The sequence below is a fragment of the Gymnoscopelus microlampas genome (assembly GCF_963454915.1).
Source record: "Gymnoscopelus microlampas genome assembly, chromosome: 20".
In the NCBI taxonomy this organism is placed as follows: domain Eukaryota; kingdom Metazoa; phylum Chordata; class Actinopteri; order Myctophiformes; family Myctophidae; genus Gymnoscopelus; species Gymnoscopelus microlampas.
In genome coordinates this window covers 6501196-6522643 of record NC_139957.1, presented here as the reverse complement: position 1 = coordinate 6522643, position 21448 = coordinate 6501196, and the positions used below count along the sequence as shown (strand labels likewise).

At 41.9% G+C, this 21448-nt stretch overlaps 2 protein-coding genes across 3 annotated transcripts; one reads left to right on the top strand and one right to left on the bottom strand.

Annotated features, from left to right (window-relative positions):
• The first annotated feature begins 290 nt into the window (after positions 1–290).
• galcb (galactosylceramidase b) lies at positions 291–20824 on the top strand. Of its 2 annotated transcripts, none has more exons than XM_084043848.1 (17): positions 291–495; positions 2654–2722; positions 2843–2906; positions 3898–4011; positions 4632–4771; positions 4873–4911; positions 6358–6488; positions 7057–7212; positions 9172–9296; positions 9744–9871; positions 10895–10984; positions 11074–11163; positions 11882–12026; positions 12350–12530; positions 18305–18468; positions 18920–18996; positions 20395–20824. In XM_084043848.1, the coding sequence occupies exons 1-17, from the start codon at positions 346–348 to the stop codon at positions 20542–20544; spliced, it is 2013 nt and encodes a 670-aa protein (XP_083899974.1). In that variant the 5' UTR covers positions 291–345; the 3' UTR covers positions 20545–20824. The 2 variants fall into 2 exon arrangements, with proteins under 2 accessions (XP_083899974.1, XP_083899975.1); XM_084043849.1 differs by lacking the exon at positions 6358–6488 and adding an exon at positions 5110–5237.
• Positions 15281–17563, bottom strand: LOC311036862 (oxysterol-binding protein 1-like; the record flags this gene model as incomplete). Its single annotated transcript, XM_084045873.1, has 1 exon — positions 15281–17563. The coding sequence occupies one exon, from the start codon at positions 17561–17563 to the stop codon at positions 15281–15283; it is 2283 nt and encodes a 760-aa protein (XP_083901999.1).
• Positions 20825–21448: the final 624 nt, after the last annotated feature.

Sequence of the window (21448 nt, the reverse complement as noted above, 5' to 3'; positions counted from 1 at the left end):
AGCCGTTCAGTCGTACAGTGAGTCGCAGCCCAGAACCATGGTAGAACAGTGAAGCTGCTGTTGCCTGGTGGTCAAATCTGGGATTGCAACACCTTCGCGTTTAAAACGCTACTGCGCATGCTTTTATCGTCTGAAACGCTAGTACGCATGCTCTATTGGCTCCGACATTGGAGCCATTACAGGAAGTACAGGTACTTCCTGGTTCTACATGCGCTTGTGAGCAAATTTCATTGAAATGAATTAGTGTGGGCGAGGCCGTTTGCCCTCTAGATAATAGATATATTATAACTCTATGGTCGCAGTTACACTAGTAGAAGTTGGCAGCAGCAGCAGAAGGAGGACAGGATGATGATCCCTTCATCAGCTGCTCTGATCAAAGCTTTATTCCTCCTGGCTTCATCCTTACAGTTGTGTACATGTGAGAGCTACGTGTTGGACGATAAGGGTGGATTGGGACGAGTGTTGGACGGGATCGGAGGTCTGAGCGGCGGAGGGGTGAGGAACTGAGAATGATTATTGTCCTTATAAACACACTTCCTGGTTACAATTTGTGTTAGCCCCTGAAACATAACGGTCATATCATGACAGTCATGGCGCAACTTGTTCCTGTTTTTTGAATTTTCTCCATTTACAACCCGTACATCTACATAAACGTTCAGATTTCAAATGTAAAGTGCTTACCTCACGGCCGTGGACGTACCAAGTTAAAACGCTGGGGTCTAAGTACCCGTATCGTCCGTATTGTTCAATAAATAGCATTTTAATCCGATCGGTGGCCATTTTCTCAACATTTGCTTCATATGCTTTCAACTACGCGACCCTCTCGGTCGGGAGGTGTATTACACTCCGATACATAATAACTCTATGAAAAAATGGCTGCCGATCGGATTAAAATGCTTTTTATTGAACAATACAGAATATACGGGTACTTAGACCCGGGCGTTTTAACTTGTCACATCCGTGGCCGTGGGGTAAGCACTTTATGTTTGAAATCTGAACGTTTATGTAGATGTACCGGTTGTAAATGGTGACAATTCAAAAACCAGGAAGAAGTTGCGCCATGACGCTTGTGACAGACGGGCGTCATGTGAACCATGGCTACACTTTGAGTGTGTGTTTACTGTTTACATAAAAACATGTAAACCCTCCTTTTTTTGTTTAGATTGTTTTATTATGTAGGCTACTGTAGCACTTTTGTTTGTTTCAAATGTTAAGTGCAATATAAATAAGATATATTATTATTATTATTTTGAATTATTATTATTATACCAGTGGTTATCCAACTTTTTAATTCCAAGGACGCAGTTCCAGTTCCAGACCTGCATGGAAACAATAATAGCGACCTGTTGGTGTCCATTTCAAACCCTCAAGGAGGCCCCCCTGAGGGTCCCTGGACCCCACTTTGAGAACCACTGATCTATACAGTACCACTCAGTGGTGGAAGAAGTACTCACATTTTTTACTTAAGCAGAAGTATCAATACTGCAATGTAGAAATACTCTGTTACAAGTAAAAGTCTGTACTTTAAATTAATTAAACATTTTACTTGAGTAAAAGTACAAAATTATTGGCATCAAAATGTACTTGAAATGCTAAAAGTAAAAGTACTCATTATTCAGAAGGTCCCATTTAGCAAGTTTTTGATTGTAAAAATCTTTTGAAAATAGCAGATCTACAAGCTCACAATGCGTTACACATTCTAAGCTTGTAGATCTGCTATTTGCAAACTGCCAAGTTTAATAGAGCTGAAGTTGTCAGTGGTGGACAGTAACGGAGTAAATGTACTTGAGTACAGATTCTGAGGATCTGTACTTTACTTGAGTATTAGATAGATTTTTTTGATACTTATTACTCTTACTTGAGTACATTTCCAAGAACTACTTTTAAGCCCACCCCACATCCACGCCAATGATTCGCCATGCAACTCCTTGCAACATGGAACTACTTGCAACTACTTGCAACCATTACGCCCAATGGCAGTTGCAAGGAGTTGCATTGGTGCGGTTGACCTTAAAACGATTTTGTTGCAAGGAGTTGCGACTAATTGCCTTAGTGCGGTTTGGCCTTTAGGTTGGCTGTTTTCTTGTCTTCCCTAAAATGCAATTGGCCTAACACTAGCCGTGTTTCTGTCTTCCCCCTCCGCTCGCCTCTTTGTTGCATCTTGTATGGGTGTATAGGAGTAAAAGTATTTAGTTCTGGTTCCTCAGTCACTTCTATGTTTTTATAGGTGTTTCTGCAGGCTTTGTATAAGTGGTTCTACAAGCACATCAGTGCATGCAGTGCTGGTTTCAGTGCTGAGTTACAGTACTTCTCTGAAACAAGAGTTACAAGGTCCTATAAATTATTGGTGAAAACATTACAGCAATTCATTGATCTAAAAATTAAGAAATGTACTTCTACTTTTACTTGTACTTTAAGTATTTTTCAAAGCATGTACTTTGGAATACTTAAGTATATTTAAAAGCAATGCCTTTTTTACTCTTACTTGAGTAACATTTTGACTGAGCGACTGAGCGACCAAGGAGTATCTGTACTCTTACTCAAGTACTCTGTGTGTTCTCTCGTCTGTTAAATGCCTATATTGTAACTTGTAAGGGTGTATACATTATTACCACAAGATGTATTCATATGTCCCTGTCTGTCATCCATACAGGCGACGTCTCGTCTGCTTGTCAACTATGCCGAACCATACCGCAGCCAGATATTAGATTACCTCTTCAAGGTACAGTATGATGATCAGCCTTTTATGATCCACGTGAATATTCATGCATCACAATATTTTAGTTTTTTTTTAACTTATGTTTTTTATTTTTTGTATTTTACTCATATCTCATTTCTACAGCCAAACTTCGGGGCTGCTTTGCACATACTCAAGGTGGAAATCGGAGGAGATGCTCAAACTACTGGTGAGATAAAGTTAACTTGTAGACACTGACATAATATAGTATGTTTTGCAGCTGCAGGTATGTGGGTTATGAGGCCACTGTGCATGTCATAAACTAAGGGATCTAGTCAAATGATAATGCACTGACTGAGGTCACCGCACTGTGAAATAGGGCTAGGCAATAAAATAGATACCGTCTGGGATCTTGGGTATTGTGATAGTGTTGTCTTTTCCTGGTTTTATAAACTGCAAACAGTAAAGTGACAACATTTCTGAACGTACCTGGCTGTTCTAGCCTTTACCCACTTAATTATTACATAATAGGCATTGCAGATTATCATTCCTCAAAAAATCTCATTGTAAATATTTTGTCAAAGCACCAATAGTAATACCCACAATGTTGTCACAATAGCGATATTGAGATATTTGTCCAAAAATATTGTGATATTGAATTTTGTTCCGATTGCCCAGCCCCACTCTTAAGCTTATTAAGTGTGCATCTGGAATGATAATATGTTGGTCCAGTGACTGCGTATTGGAGTTTAGGTGGTGAGGTCTATGCACCAGCTACCAAAACCATGCCTTAACCAACCAATTTTACATCCAGTTAGCATTAACAGTCAGTCAGCATTACTAAGGAAACTCATGTCAAAATTACAGTTACAGTATTTTGGCCATAATCTACTTGTATTATCTTGTTGTTTATGTATTGCTGTTGTTAGCACAGTCTTGTGGAACATGCCACACCAACATTTCACTGCTTGTACCTGTGAGTGAACCCTGTTGATTCTTCTTGTATTGTATTCAAGGATAAGATCGACCTGATTGATATTTATACGGTGTGTGTGAAATACTCCATGACTAAATTAGTATTGATCTTAGTATGGACTTTATTCTAGTATCTTACTGTTTCACCAGACACACAGTAAGTGATGATATATTTATCAATATATGCTATCTAAGCAGTGAGCACACTTGGTTAAAGTAATGAACTTTTATCATTGTTTCTTCAGATGGAACAGAGCCATCTCACATGCACTATGAGAATGATGAGAACTTCTTCCGGGGATACGAGTGGTGGCTTATGAAAGAAGCTAAGAAGAGGAATCCAAACATCACACTAATAGGTTGGCAAAAGAAAAAGAAAAAAAGTCTTCTGCAGGTTGTTGCCTATGTTCATACATACCCCAACTTGAGAAGATTAAAGCTCTATATTCCGATTGTAATCATTTGCTATAGACTAGAGTGTTGGTTCAGTAACGGGGGACTCCCAGTATCTCCAGCTCTTTTGTAAACAGAAAGGTGGGACATTATTTCATCCAATCAGGTGAGAGAAACAAATTTGTCTTACATTTTATAGTGTTCCAACTCTAATTTCGTCTTCTCCCAATTTCACTTGTCTATCCTGTACACAGGAGCCGAGATACAGGATTTTAAAGCAATAAGTTAACCAGGAAGTGAATGGAGCAGTACATCTTCGGATCACGTTATCTTGGGTTCTGGAGTTGGAAAAAAAAAAGGGGTGCATTTTAAATCACGGATATGTCCGTCAATGGCTACATTCTGGCAGTGAATTATGTTAATGGAGAGGACATCTTGTCCAAAGGTGGTCCGTCTATCTATGGTGAACCTCGCTCGCAGTCCTCTCTGTCTGACCTAGTGCCACCTCTGGTGTCTCTTTTTTTTGTGGATGAATTCCGGCATTTGTAGATGAAACATGCACGTTGTCATGTGTGTGTGCGTTCAGGTTTGCCGTGGGCCTTCCCTGGTTGGGTAGGTCATGGGACGAACTGGCCTTACGACTTCCCCGACATCACTGCCTCCTATGTGGTGTCCTGGATCATTGGAGCCAAGCAGTACCATGATCTGGATATTGACTATATCGGGGTGTGTATTTCTGGATATCATATGTACAAACTCTCATTATTGTGGACATTAAGAACTTGTCCCCCTGAAAATTAACTAAAATACCCTTTCATCAAATCTAGATTTGGAACGAGCGGAACTTTGACAGCAAGTACATAAAGGTAAACATATCACCCTGTAATATATTCTTTTCCCCATAGATGTAATCATAATATTTCACCGTACAGCATAGAATAGCTTTGTGTTTTTTAAACAGAAAAATACAAATAAAAACAGCCACCAACATTTGGTTCTATTCCACATGAAAGAACAACTCCCGTTAGCTGCGTTCGCTTGAGGGCATGTCATTTGTCACTAAGGTGCTGCGGGACACGTTGGACAAAGTGGGCCTAACAGAGATTGGCATCATCGCGGCGGACGGCGATTGGAGCATCTCCAACGCCATGACCGTTGACCCCTACCTCAACGATGCCGTTGAGGTGGTTGGGTAAGTAAAAGATGGGAATTCGGCATGCTCAGAGGCAGTCACAAGGCGTCACACCGAAATCCGTGCTTTGAATCCTACAAGCCAATATCACTCACTTTGATAATCACTTAACGTCATTGTGAGTCCTGACTAGTGACTACTCATTTCTAGATCTTGTGATGCTCTGAATCTAAAGGGTTTTGTCATGCGGTTATCGTGACTCGTGGGTGCGTCATTTGAGTCGTTTAGCAGATTGGACTTTGGGCAATGAGGAAGTTATACTTATCTTTTGTGGATCAAGACATAGCTGAATGTTTGTGGCTGTTTTTGTAATACTTTTTATAATACATCATAACCTGCAACTGTGCATGCTTTTTTATATCGTGATGGTGTGCATGCCACAGTTGTTTTTTGTCACCGCATGGTATTGTGATTACAGTACAGATACACGATTTTTACTCATCAGTAGCTAATATCTTATTAGGGATGGGACGATATGAAAATGACACGTCACAATTATTGTGGGAAAAAGATTAACGATATTATCGTGATAATCAAAATATGCTTAACTCATTGAGACCTGAAGCCGATTCTACATGTCTCCTAAATCTCAACAGTATTCTGAAAAACCTATGTTTCTATATCAGTGGTGTTCAATCTTTTTCATGTCAAGGACCCCCAAAATGATATGTATTTGGCCGCGGACCCCCATCAAAATATGTTGTTCAAGGGACCCCCAGAAGCAACGATTTGAGTTAAAAATGTTCACTTTGAAAATATAATATTCAAAGATTTGCACACATTTTCACGATTTTTGAAAAGCCCAAAGTGTAAAATAATGCTTTTTAGCTCAAATCTAAAAATGACACAGTTCCAGGTCTTAATGGGTTAAAACTTAAAATGCCACTTTTGTTAACCACTTGAACCCCCAGCATCCCTATTCTGGGGGGGAACGTTCACCAAAAATAGCCGATCTACAAGCTCACAACGTGTTGCATGCGATTACTGTGAGCGGTTTTCTATCACGATAATAACGATTATCGTCTCATCCCTGTAACCTAAAGTCAAAGCTTTCACTTCTCCCTTCTCAATCATTGTCTCTCCTCTGTATCTTGCCTCTCACTGTGGCTGTGTATGCTAGCTGCTGCGGTACACTCTGGATAAGGGTGGCTTGGAGAGGGTCAGAATCATAGCCAGTGATAACCTGTGGGAGCCCATTTCCCTGTATTTGCTGCTAGACCAGGAGCTCAGCACAGCTGTAGACGTGATAGGGTAGGATCCCTTTCTGTGCCTGTGAATGGACCTATATGCACCCAATTGTCTCGTTTGTCTCTCCGTCCATCTTAACTTTGGGCACTAACGTCGCCGCACTTTGAGCATCTCGGCATCTCTAACCTGATGTTTCGCTGCCTGTTAGATATTGTATTTTGATGTTTGATTACGTGCAAATGCTAAAACTCTGTTACTCCTTTTTTTTATTTGAGTGCACAGTCTATATCTGCAAACTGTCATGTTGTGCTAGCTTGTGTAATATACTGTTGGAATAACTTGCAATACCACTATTTATCTTTGGGTGCGTCGCCTCATCTTACAAAATCTGTGTTTTTGTCCAAAAATAGATATTTGGTAAATAAGTGAATACATAAATAAATCATAGGTACCATTTAAAAAATGGTCAAAGTTGCTATGTTAACACTCTTGTTTTAAATTGTAACAGTTGTAAAAGTTAGAATATAATTAGCTATATTATCTTTAGATGTTGAGTTGCGTGTGTGTGTGTCCGTGTGTGCGTGCGTTTGTGTGTGTGTGTGCGGCGTGGCGTGCGTGTTTCCCCTGCCAGGGCCCACTACCCAGGCACCACTACGGTGATGGCGGCCCTGAAGACCCAGAAGAAGCTGTGGTCGTCGGAGGACTACAGCACCTTCAACGACGAGGTGGGTGGAGGCTGCTGGGCGCGCATCCTCAACCAGAACTACGTCAACGGACTCATGACTGCGTAAGTGCACCAGGTACTGTCATACACTGTGTAACACTGTGTTGTTGCTGTCGGGCAGAAAGCTCTTATCTCCATATTCTAACTTTTTGTGTTTTTTTGTAAATTAACGCCCTACTTGATGTCACACAAAACGACGGGCTTTGCTGCATGTCTCTCCCCATCTCTCGCTCCCTGTTTCCTGTCCATCTCCACTGTACGCTGTGATTAAAGTCCCAAAAATATATTTGAAAAAAAAGAAGAGTAGCAGATCTACAAGCTCTGCTATTTTGGCTATTTTTTAATTTGAATCCTGAAAAGTAACCGTTTTGGACATATGAGGTTCCCACCCGACAGACAATATACTGTATAGCAACAACTAAAATGACACAGAGGCGTTACCGGCTTGAAAGGTGTTAACAATGAATAGCTACAACAGGTCTAAACGGGTTCAAATAGTGGAAATAGCCGATCTACAAGTTAGCAGTTGTGAACTTTTAGACCTGATATTTTCACTACTTTTGTGTGACACTCTTTTATGATGACGTAGGGCATGAATTTACAAAAAGAAAACGTGAAAAATTTGAAATATGGAGATACAAGGTTTCTGCCCGACAGCAAGGATACACTAGTTGACCAGAGTCACGCAGGGCTCCATACTCGGCCCCCGCTTTTTTTTTTTTTTTTTACCTCTACACTAAATATCTTCCCGGAATTAGCTGATCTACAAGCTCATAATGGTGTGACGCGTTGTGAGCCTGTAGAGCGACTATTTTTGGCTAGGGTGTGTGTGGTTAAGGGCCGTCCACACCAAGCCCTATAACTATAATTATAACTAAAAAGTTCACCACTCTTGTTGTTATAGTTGTGGTGTGGACGTCCACTTGGGTCAGAAGGATTCTTAAAACTATATATTTATAGTTTGTGTGGACTGCCCTTTACTCTGTGTCCTAGCCACAATCCCTTTTATTGGACAAGTTGTAAACAAGTGTTCAAAATGCACATATAATACAATAGTAGACAGATCTTATTTTGGTCGGCAGATATCACACGGAAACTGCACTCACACACATACTGTAAACAGGCAAGCATTCAGCGTGACTGCTGCCTATCATTATAACCCGCTGTAAAGTTGTGTTACGATGCAATCATCAAAGGATATATGCAATGAAAATGGGAAGATGAGGTAGAAACTCTTACATAACAAATTGAAAATGACAGCAACAACAATGGTTCTCAGGTTTTTCCTGTGGCACTTCTGTAACGATATTTCTTACACCTCTTCTCCAAAATAAGCAAGGTTGGAAGCTTCTTTCTCACAGAAAGTGACATTTTGTATTGAAGGAGTTGTAAATAATATTTGTTTGTAAAATAATAAATAAATAGCTCTATATTCCCACAGTAATCATTGCTTTAGAGTATTTCTCCAGCTGTTTAGTGAAGAGAATACTTGGGTTCTCTCAGATTGAATGAAATTGGTGACTCACCTGAGAATGCATTTTCTGTTTACTAAAGAACTGGAGAGATGGGGAGACCCATGTTACTGAATAAACACTCTATAGCAATGATTACTATCAGAGCTTTTCTATTGGTCCGTGTTCGGGGGAGGGAAGCCGGGTGGGAAGGGTGATTTCTCTACGGGCTGGGGCGGCACCTGTCAGCAGGGAGTGTTGAGCGGGAGGAGTAGGACGCAGGCTCTACGTCCTCCCGTTGGGGGCTCCTCACTGGCGGGTGAGTCAGTATGACAACACACAAATGTGTGTGGGGAGGAATTAATTGGCATAATGACTAAATTGGGGAGGAAAAAGGGGTAAAAAGCTAAATAATAATAAACAGCTTTAACTGTTTAACCAGAAATATTTTGATTTAACCAAAAATATCCCTTACACCAACTGTAATGATTAAGTTAACAGATTTAATATGCAGATAAAACCCCAGTCTAAAACTGCATCTCACTGACATTTGTGGTGTTGTTGTTTCCAGAACTATATCATGGAACCTGGTTGCCAGCTACTACGAGGACCTACCGTTTGGCAGAGATGGGCTGATGACGGCAGAGGAGCCGTGGAGTGGCAGCTATGTGGTGGAATCTCCCATCTGGATTACAGGTCTTGACAGCCATGTTATTCCTGTGAATCTTGATAGGGGGGTGCTACAGTTAATTGAATTAATCAATGTAATCGATAATCGATACACACACAAACATGCGCGCACATGCACACACACGCACACGCACACACACACACACACACACACACACACACACACACACACACACACACACACACACACACACACACACACACACACACACACACACACACACACATCACATATATATACACATATATATATATATACCCCTAAACGTAATGATATAATTATTGCTAAGAAATTAATTAATAATAGAGTTGCACATTGCAAATACACGTCACGTTGCGATCTACTATTTTCGCCCCCAGAATAGGGACGCTAGGATTCATAATGGTTAGCGCGTAATATCCGTTGAAACAATGCGGTGTGTCAAATGTTTGTACTATATTTTCTACCTCCAGCCCACACTACCCAGTTCACCCAGCCAGGATGGACCTACCTGCAGACTGTGGGACATCTAGCGCACGGTGGAAGTTATGTGGCTCTGACTGACGGCAAAGGAAACCTCACTGTTGTTATTGAAACCATGGTAAGTTATATTTTTCTCAATTAAAGCTGAACGATGTAACTTTCATGTTCTGCCCTGGATTTTAACCCGGTATCCTGCGCAAGTGCTGATATTTTTTATCACTGAGCTAATAGAGCCTGTCTGCTTGCTCTGGGGATTAAATAATATAATTTTTGAAAACTAAAAAGTTGTCTTTGGCATTCTGGGGGGCCTTTGAAAAAAAAGTCGTCCTTGGCAGTGAATGTGATAATGCCTTAATGCCCATCTACAGGTCCTGAGAGCTGCAGCCTCTATGGACATTTTTAAGAACCGCTTAAAAACACTACTGTTTAAACAAGCATTTGTGGAATGTCTTAGATGTTGTTGTTGTTTTTAATCATTTGAATGCTTTGTGCTGTCTCACACACACACACACACACACACACACACACACACACACACACACACACACACACACACACACACACACACACACACACACACACACACACACACACACACACTCTGGCACACACAGCCTGGTACCAGGCAGAATCTTTAAATACACACTCCAAGGATTATGAGAACATAGTAGACAATCAAGTATTTAGTAAAAAGACAAATAGAGATGTAATCTGAACAGTTTTGTCTCTGTTTTTTTGTGTGCAACCTTAGCATAGTTCTAGTGTTCATGACATAAGCTAGACTGCCTCCCCAGTGGCTGCAGATAAGTTAAGTTTACATTGGAGATTTAAATCAGAGAATTTGTATTTAAGTTGTGTGTTATTACATTGCCCACATTTATTGACACTACCCAGAGATGGCTTTCAGGGGCAGTCCTTGGTCTTTTCACGCAATTTATCTTCTGTATCCGTATTTCAGTTAATTTCATAATTTCGTATACACATGCTTGTTGTGTAGCGTATATACAAATGTCTCCTCATTGAAAGAATAATAATTTAAATGTGTTACCCAAGAAAACCAATTTGTGTTCCAATGTCAAGATATTGCACAAACACACAGGGTTCATAATGCTTTCTTGTTTCTTTCATTCCCTCTTAACAGACTCATGATCATTCAGTTTGCATAAGACCTCCGCTCCTGCCCTTCAATGTCACGTCCCAGAATGCAACATTCCAGCTGAAGGGCTCCTTTGTAGGTATCTCTCTGATCTCCGTCAGACTGTGGGAAGTTGTTGATTGACGCGTGCCGTTTTATGCAAGCGTTCTTCTTTTTGCTTGCAGGCATCCATCAAGGAGCTCCAAGTGTGGCAGTCGAGGTTCGACTTCAAGACAAAGAAGCCCACCTTCTTCAAGAAGCTCCCCCCGCTGAAGGTAAAGGTCACCGTAAATGCGTACGAGAAATGCTTACGAGAATGCAAGCTGCTTTGAACTTCGCCCGTGAGACTGCGTTTAAAGGCCTAAAGCACTGGTTCTCAACCCTTATGGGTCTGAAACTTGTGTACAAATGGAACCAAATGGACTCATGCGGATACATTTTGTCCCACTTGTGCACTCTCTGGGTTACACAAGAACTGAGAATGGGGCTACAGTATGGCTCAGTTCAGTGATTCTCAACCTTTATTGTTTCAAGGGCCCCCAGTTTGATAGGCATTAGGCCACAGAACCTCATTTGATAACATTTTGTTTTATCTCCGGGACCACAATCTACACTGTAAAATCCTCAGTATATTTTATTTAACTCTGGGAGTTCCAATAAGTTCCAATAAGAGTCCATTTGGTTCCATTTGTACACTCGGAGTTACAGACCCATAAGAGTCCATTTGGTTCCATTTGTACACTCGGAGTTACAGACCCATAAGAGGGTCCATTTGGAATCCTGTTGGTCCGCGGAGCCGATGTTGAGAACCAGTGATCTAAAGCAAAACCCCTCTGACGAAAAGCCTTGTGACACCTCCCTCTGTTGTCTGAGAACGAGCTCTGCGTAGTACCTGTCCTCTGCCATAGTTCACACCAAGTATGCAAACGTTTTACCGATGTTCCTACTGTGACTTTTTACTTGTCCTCTTTCTGTTCATGGCGGCTGTGGCAGCTTCTGGACGGCTTGTTCACCTTGAGTCTGGATGTGGACGAAGTTTACACGTTCACCACCATCACGACAGGCCAGAAAGGGAGTTACCCTGACCCTCCTCCTTCCGCACGCTTCCCCAACGTCTATAAGGATGATTTTAACGTTGGTAAGGACTTCACTTTGAAAAAAACACAAGCAATACATATTTTGATATCATCACTCGGGCAGAAACAAAAATCTCAGTTTTATTCATGAATGAATGCCTGATTTTATACTTCTTGACAATACAATATATGTGCTATATGCTACTGTATATCTTGAGCAATGACGTAAGAATCTACTAAAGAACTTTGGCATTAGGCACATAGTACAGTTACGAGTTTATTTTATCACAGATGGTATGTATGCTCAAAGGTGACATAAATGGGCCTCTAAATCTAACAACTTTCCTTCCCTCTCCAATTCCCCAATTATGTCAACCCTCTGTAGCCAATCCGGATTTCTCAGAGGCCCCGGACTTTGCCGACCAGACGGGTGTGTTCGAGTACTACATGAACCTGACGGACCCTGGGCCGCACGTCTTCACCCTGCGCCAGGTGCTCACCGAGAGGCCTGTTACTTGGGCAACAGACGCCGATCAGACCATCAGCGTCATAGGAGACTTCAAGTGGTGAGACGATCACAGTGTCCCGGCACTGCGGGATTCTGGGAAGACAGATCTGTTGGGATCAGTTTTTATATATTGTTGCTGTCGGGCAGAAACCAGCATCACCACCTCAATTTTTCAACTTTTTTATTTTGTTTATAAATCATTGCTATTGAAACCCCTTTACGTCTGTGTCTGGGTTTTACAAATATTGAACCAATGAAAAGTATTAAAAAGCGCTTCTTACTAAACCTCCTAACCTAATAATAGTTTTTTCCATCATTGATTAGAATGACGAAGTCAGACTGAAAAAAACATTAATGGTCAAAAACCTCCACTTGAGCTGTATCTGGGTAAAGTGATTATAATATAAGGACACATTCAAGTATCTGACAATGTACATTATAAAGTCACCATACCAACTTTGATGAGGCAGTATCATGTTGTTCTAAAAACACGTTTTTTTTTTTTTTCTTCCTGAAAAGTTTATATTTTGGACATAGCTGGTTTCTGCCTCACAGCAGATATACATAATATGTATTTGATACAACCAGTCTGACCACTGCAGGTAGATGACTGAAGTGACTAAAAGAGATGCCTGATGTATAGGGCCGCAACTATTGATTATTTTCGTAATGATTATTCTATCAATAACTTTTCCGATTAATCAAATAATCTTGAAGCGGTCTTTTAAATATGTTTGGAATTTTTATATCATCATGTTACTATATTATATGAACTAATTGATTAACCACTTAAGTATTATTTTACACTTGTCGCACAATGGCATCATGCAAAAATAGTCAAGAGCCGATCTGCAGTACAAGCTCACAACGCTTTTTTCACTATTTTTTGCCCATAACTGACTTGCTCAAAATAGGGATCGATTATTGATAGAATTTTAGTTTGATTAACTGTTGCATCCCTACTGCTGTGTAATAGAATTGTCAAGCAAGTTTTGTTTCCATGGTATTTAATTCAGCTGAATTCTGGAAAAGCCAGTTCACACAACACACTTGAAAACCAAGCTGTCTCAATGGTATCGTTCTGTGACGTTTCAAAGCATGCTATTGCTTGACTGTTAAAATTTGAACGGTAATTTGCTATCCTCTAATTAAAGACTACACAGCTTTAGGATTGAATTACTGTAGGACTGTTAAAATGTCCAGAAGAATATAAGTTTATGAGCAATTCGTAGCAATGCTAGTGTTATCATTATTTATCTCTGCCAGACCGGAAGGCCTCTGTCTGTCTGTCTGTGTGCAGCTGATCTCAGAAACCGCTGCACTGATCAGTGTCAAACCTTTCGTGCACCCTGCCAGTAGGCCAAGGAAGACACTCCACCTCAAAGTTTTCAAATCAGCCTGGCTCTATAACAGGCTGCTTTACGTTTTGGCCCAAACTCTTGACCTTAGGTCTTTCAATAAAAAAAACATTCGAAAATACCCTGAGTTTGTTGGATTATGAGGCATCTCCATATAGGCCACATGCATTTTCTTCAAAACACACCTTTTTGCTACTATTTTGCTTCTACTCCATTCACTACACATTATCTCTGGAGTCATGTGATAAACATATCATTCAGATTTTTCATATTCTACTCTGATTGCCATCCACATTTTGCGGGAGGGGCCTATAATGCATCATCCGATCGATCCAAATTTGAATCACACATTGAGGTGCCTCTAAACAACCAAAAGCAATTTCAATTAAACCCATAGGGCGCCATGCACCACACATGCTACAGTATACTCTGTGTTGCAGTAACATGTTTTCTTTCACCAGATTAGGTACACATGATCTCCAGAGTCATGTGACAATGAGTGTCTAAGGGGGTTTAGATATTCCTTAAGGTTTGCCTGTAATTGGCTTCCAAAATTAGTATCATGAATGCAGCATTCAAAGAACCCCACATTGGAATCACATGTTGAGGTGCCTCTGGCTTGGCAACCCAGCCTGGCGAATATGTTTGCACTTTGAGGAGTGCCCCTTTCTAGGGTTTTAGTTTTTTTCCATAATGATAAAATCATTAATTATGGCGGTACTATTAACATTTTCAGCAGGTGCAGTAGCATCAATAAAAAATGGTTAGTACACACATTTCAGTCTAATGTAGGAGCTGAGGATGTTAATGGTTAACTTTTCAACCGTTAAGTTTAACAGGTTAAACGCTTAATTTATAATTTAATTTGAAATTGTTATTTTAATTGTATTATTTTTCATTTTGTTGTGAAGGTACTCCCCCCACCCCTAGTAGGAGGAGCATATGGCTACTCTGTTCATATACTGTATTGACAAACCGCTATGTAGCACCATTTATTATTGAGGCTGCAATTCATCCCACAGACAACATGAAGTGATTGGATGTCCTGGACAAATCTAAACACCCTAATGTAAACAAAGAAGCATTATTAAATGGGGCCGCATCATTGACCCAACTGCAACTAGTTCCACCATGGAGCCCTGGACCGAGAAAGGGAAAAAGAAGCCCATATAAACAGACCTTAACACCAACCAAAATGCTGGGTGGCTGGGTCACTTTCATCTAGAAAATGAAGACACAAAACCAAGTCCAGGAACTTGCATTGCATCTTTTTTCTGATGCCCTCCAACCACCTGCTAAACCATGTATCCATATCTAATGCGGGGGGGGGGGGGGGCACTGTTTGTCTCTGCAGAAAGATTAGAAACATCTAGGCCGAGCTTGTCTCCGCCCATTCTGGTTGATTTAATGGAGAGTGCTTCTGGCCCTCTTCTCGGGTCCTAGATCCAGGTCATTCACTTTTCTCAGTGGAAGAGGGTGTGATATGATTTGGTAATGAGTAGATGTCAGGGCACACATCCCACTTGCCTTGGTCCTTAGCTTCCCAGTAACCGCCTTTGTAAATGTGCATGGACTCTCCAGATATGGGATCGTCAGTCTTCTCAAACCACGCTGCGTTGTAGTTCCTCTCATTCTTCCGACAGGCGATGCGTTGCTTCTCCTCCAGCCTCTGCTTCTCGGTGTTGGCACTGTCCCATTGACCGGCCTCCATCAGCCTCTGGTCTGGCCGCCTCCGGCTGTCCGTCGGCGCCACGCCCTCCTCGGACTCGTTGAGCGTCAGCGCCAGCGAGGAGAAGTGGTACATGTTCGCCGCTCCCTCGGGCAGAGGAATCATCTTCCACAGTTCTTTGGCTTTGAGCGTCTTGTAGACGGTTCTCGGTTTGCCTTCAGTGTTGTTCTCTCCTTCACTCTTTTGCACCACCCTGGAAAACTCCATCTTCTCACCCCAGCTTCCTGACAGCACATAATGGACCATACCGTCCTTATCCGTCACTACACCTGTCACCTTTCTGTTAATGTCTCTGGAGAAGTAACTGTATGGAGCGAACTTGAGGTGGCAACGGTCTCCTGTCCTGTGGTTCACCAACTCTGTCTCTCCTGACTGGTAGATCCACAGTCGTCCCACAATGATATTATGTACTGTGGTGGTGACTTTCTTCCAAGAATAGTGATTTTTGCTCCTCTCAAAAAAGCATTGGATGGGCCCCAAAGGCATGACGGACAAATACTTTCCTCTAAACTTGCTGGCGATGGTGATGGTCTGTCTGAGGGTCCAGCCTCTCTCGGAGGTGGCGTGGTGGGCAGCGGCAGGGGGGTGGTGACTCACCTGTTCACAGACCGAGCGGTAACCGCACTCTCGGAGCCGGTCCAGCTCAAAGGTCTCTCCCAGCAGGGGGTTGAAGGGCTTGCCCGTGCGGTACACGGTGGTGGAGTACGAGGACACGGTGAAGGCGGCCACGTAGCACATCTGCTCCAGGGAGTCCTGACACTTGGCGGCCTTGTCCAGCAGCTCGTGGTACTCCAGGTCCTCGGACAGACGCTGCAGCATGGAGAGGGGCTCGTTGAACTGCACAGGCATGGGGATCTTGGAGAGGTCCTTGTTCATGCAGTTCTTCATGATGCTCCAGACGGAGTAGTTGAGGGAGTAGTTGGGTTTGTCCGGGATACGTGTCCGCCGTTGTCTCACGGGCTCCACCTCCAGGGGCCACAGGGACTCCTGGGACTCCTGGTTGGTGGACAAAGACTGCTCACCAAGCGACTGGTCGTCCATTACAAGCTCGCTGCTTGTCCCACTGACATTATCGCCCGACCTCCCGTGGTATTTAGGGTCGGCAGGGACAGTGATGATTACTGGGTCCTCCATGGCATCAAAGAACTCATTCTCGTCATCCTCATCACTGCCCTCCCCTGAACTGCCAGAACCCTTGCTGTCCACGACAGGGTCACTGAGTGAAGGGGGCGATACTGTAGCTCCTCTGACGGCTCTCTCTAAGTGGTTATGCTGCTTGGCTAGCTGCTCCAGAGTGTCTTCTAGTCTCACCCTCTGGTCTCTCTCTGCTTGCAGGGCCTTCTGCCAGTGCCCACTGTGGCTCTGGGCCAAGGACAGGAAGTCCCGACACGCATTGATCATGACGTTGGAGGTGATTCTGAACAGCGTGGCTCTCTCCGTCACCTGTCTGAGCTTGTCTCCCGTGTCCGTTCCCTCGCCAATGTCCTCCAGCTCCGACAATACCTTTTGCAGGACAGAGCCGTGTTTGGCAATGAGGTCGTTGCAGGTGCTGAGGTCCTCCACCTTACTGGCCAGCATGCGTAGTGTCCACGGGAGCTCAGAGTTAGGGCTGCCTCTGCCGTCTCCTGCGGTATGGGGTTGTGTGGGACAATCGTCACCCGAGTCATCGGACTCGGCCTGCATGTGGACAGCTTTGAACTTGGCCAGCTCTAGGGCTGTGATCCAGCGCTGGCGCTCCACCTCCGAGCTGGCCTTCAGGTGGTAGGTCTCCGCACCGGTATTGGAAATGGCAAAGTTGCAGGAGTCTTCCACCGCAATGTTGGCCCTGGTCAGAATGATGGCGCCCCGGCACGTGTGACCCATCTCCGCCTGGGTCCTGTAATAAGACAGGAGGCCGTTGATCAAAACAAACCATCGTCGCTGGTAGCCTCTCACGTAGTTGGTCCATTTGAAAAGCCAACCCTTGTATGTGTCTGCAGGGATGGGAGTGGGCGGCATGGACATGGCCAGAGTGGGGTTAGGGCTTAAAGACACACAGCTACTTCTCTAACGTTATTTGACACACAATTCTAAAATAAATAAACCTCTGGTAATTAATCATGTGTTATCTTAGAGTATAACATGTTAAGCAGTCACAGACCACAAACGGGTGTCGGGGCAAACTAACATGCCAGCGAGCTCCTTTACCCTTTATCTGAGTAAACGGAGGTCAGACTATGATGTGAGTCATCGATGATGTCAGTACTATGACGTCGGTTACCTCTGCTTATAAGGGCACGCACGCACGCACGCACGCACGCAACAGATTCCTGGTTTCATATGTAGATCAGACGAGCAGAAAACGTGGGACGAAGTGCCACCCTAGGGTCTCTTCTATTCACCGGAACCACAATCGCCATTTTGTTGCTATCGGCCGTGGAATAACTCAACTTGAACTTTATATTATAGATTATATCCATTCTATATTGAGCACTTGGCCTTAATTCATGTTAAATTTGATCGAAATTAAATCTGACCTTAAGTGCATTGCATTGTGTTTAATTGTCGTGTTGAATAACATGTTTAAAGATTGAGCATTGTTTAAACTCAAGTTTGCAGCCGTGTGCATGTTGTAAACCCAGTCTTGCAGTGTGCTCATGTACATGAGTAGACTGCACCAGGTATATAATCTTACATGGTTTGTTTTTACATTCTCTGCACTTTGTATCTAACTCAGACTTTGTCCATGTTCACCTTGTGTTTCAGGCAGAACCTGACTGTCTCATGTGATGTTTTCATGGAAACTGTCAAGACTGGCGGCGTGTTCATTGCTGCCAGGGTGGACAAAGGGGGCCAGTCCATCCGCAGCGCCAGGGGAATTTTCTTCTGGGTTTTCGCAGATGGCACCTACAAAGTCACCAATGACATTGGTTAGTAACAGTGGTGTAAAGTAACTAAGTACATTTACTCAAGTATTGTACTTAAGTACACTTTTGAGGATTTTTTTTACTTTACTGGAGTATATCCCTTTTTCAGTACTTTTACTTCTATTCCACTACATCTCAGAGGCAAATATTGGACTTTTACTCCACTACAATTATTTGACAGCTTTAGTTACTAGTTACTTTGCAGATTTGCCTGACTTTCACTTCTAACAGAGTATTTCCGCACTACAGTAATTGATACTTTTATTTTAGTAAAAGATGCTTTTTCCGCCACTGGTTATACATTTTGGTTTATCAGACTTTGCACAAAGAAAGTCCAAGCCTTGCATTCATTCCAGACTGAACGGTGATGTTCTGCATCACGGGGTGCATCCTTTGATCAACATTCACACTTTTGATGAATGATTAACACCGTGCTCCTCTCTTCCCTCATCAGCGGGTCAGACTGTGCTTGCTGAGGGCCTGTCTGGCACCAGAGCATATGGTTGGCACACGTTAACACTCACAGTCAACGTAAGTTCATAAACCACTCATGGCCAGTTCCTGTTTTTTTTTGTTTTGTTTTGCGTTTTGTTGTTGGAATTAAAATTGTCTTTTATTTACAGTACATTCCACCACTTTAACAATTAACCCATTCAATCCGGGAACACATCGGTGTCTTTTTAGATTTCTTTGTCTATTCAAAAATAGGTGCCGCAATGAGCTTGTAGATCTACTATTTTTGAATAGCCAAAGAAATCTAAAATGACAGAGATGCGTCTGAATGGGTTAAATGTTTCAGTGTCATGCTTTTTAGTAAATTAAGTGGCGTTCTCTGCACTTTGTACTTATCCCCACATTGTTTTTTTTTATGGCTGCAGCTAACAATAATTTCCATTTGTTGATTAATCTGATTATTTTCTTGAGTAATGGATTATTTGTCTCGTCTATAAATTGCCAGACTAAAATATAATGTGTCCACAACCCATATACATATATGGTACAGTTTACTGTCATAGAGGAGTAAACAAACCAGAACATATTTACATCTTAAGAAGCTGGAATCGGAGAATTGTTACTTTTGTTTCATTTGTAATACTCAAGCTGATTATTGATTATCAAAATAGATTTAATAGTTAACAACTAAATCGATACATTTCTGCAACTCTACATTGCTATATATGTGTTTTTATAAATATTGTATATATCCACTCATCAAGACATTTCCATGTTCATTGAACATTGAACATGCCTTTCAGCTTTGTGTAGAGTAGAGTCTATTTTGGGAATGTAGACGACAATTTCAAAAAAGTCCTAAAAAATGACAGATCAGATCACATCATCAGATCTACAAGCTGACAACTCATCACATCGTAACACGTTGTGACCTTTTTAGATGAGTCATTTTCACTGTCTGTCGTACAACAAAGTATAGGGCTTAACTGCTTAAACCCTATATACTTAGTCCTGTCTTTCATCCCCAGCACTCTGTACCAGAACCTTATATTACTTTGAGTTTTGAGTTCCGCCACTGAGGGGGCCGAAACAGCGTCGGTCACGTGTTTCATGTAAACTAAGAAATAGTTACAAACACCCATAGCATTCTGTAAACTTCCGGTTTAGAGCTTTGTCACTATTCGCCAATAGAAGGCTATGTAGAAGACCTGGCCCGAAGAAGTGGACGGAGGTGACGTAACTCTCCGTGAATGGCTCTGCTCTATACTATATATTTTTTCACTCAACACCAAATCTCTTGCCGAAAATAGCTGATCTACAAGATCACAACGTGTGACAACGTGACACGTGAGCTTGTAGATCAGCTATTCTGAACGGTCGCCCCAGAATAGGGACGCTAGGGTTAATGTGGTTAAATGTCACAATTAAATTTACATCCTTCCTTCCTTCCTTCCTTGCTTCCATCCTTCCTTCCAGGGCCAGTATGCCTCAGTCTTGCTGAATGGTTATCCCCTGTGGAAGAATGCTGTGGTAGTGTCACCCAACCACGGCTGGGCAGCCATAGGAACACACTCGTTTGAACGGGCCCAGTTCGACAACTTTGCGGTGGAAGCGGAAACCAATTGACAGCATGATTGTATTGTCGTGAATATGCCTTGATGAATTAATTTATTCACACGATTAATTCCTCCTTTACACCCTTTTAATGTGATGAAAACAACCTGAGGTGGATTTTATTATTTTTTACTACAGTGGGGGAATTGTGATTTGTGAATATGGGTTTATAAAAACAACACTGGAGGGATTATGCCAAAAATATATATTTTCCTCTTGGTAATGTAATGAAGGACTTGGATGATTGTTTTTAATATTTTTGTTTTTGTTTTGAATAAAGTGATTTTCTTAATTTGTGTTTTAATTTATTTGATGATTATGCTACGGACGCCTGAGGGTTCAGTTGAGTCTAGATCCCATAGCTCATAAGGTTTGTATTGACACGGGTGTTGTAGCATACCTGCCAACAATCATTAACTCATATTAGCGATAGGCAGTTTAGTTAAACTAAACAAACTCTTTTTTTAAAAACTATTTACAAGTGACTCTGAATCAGAAGACTTTATTGCCATGACATGTAAACATGTTATGAATTTGGTTTGGTACAGTGGAGCGCAGTTTACAACAGGACTGGTGCAATACAGGACAAAACAATCTCGTCTAGCGAGACTTAGATTTTTTTTTTTTTTTTGCATAGTGTTCTGTCACTATGAACGTCATCTCTAAAAAAAAAAAAAAAAAAAAAGCTATTAAAATATGCGATCTAGCGCAAGGCCTATCCGTGCACGTTTTAAGCAGTGGCGGACCCGGGATGGAGTTATGACATTTTTCTTTAACATCATAGAAAAGGTAAGAAAAACTTAGTCCAAAATTCTCCTTTAATACTGGAGTATTCCCAATTTTACTTCTAGTCCACTATATCTTACAGGCAAATATTCTACTTTTACTCCATTACAATTTGAAAACGTAAGTCACT

Excerpts from the sequence above, each read along its gene's own strand:
- galcb (XM_084043848.1), top strand. The coding sequence starts at position 346 with ATGATGATCCCTTCATCAGCTGCTCTGATCAAAGCTTTATTCCTCCTG. Across the intron at positions 7,213-9,171 it reads GTCAACGGACTCATGACTGC|AACTATATCATGGAACCTGG; the intron begins GTAAGTGCACCA and ends TGTTGTTTCCAG. Across the intron at positions 9,872-10,894 it reads CTGTTGTTATTGAAACCATG|ACTCATGATCATTCAGTTTG; the intron begins GTAAGTTATATT and ends CCCTCTTAACAG.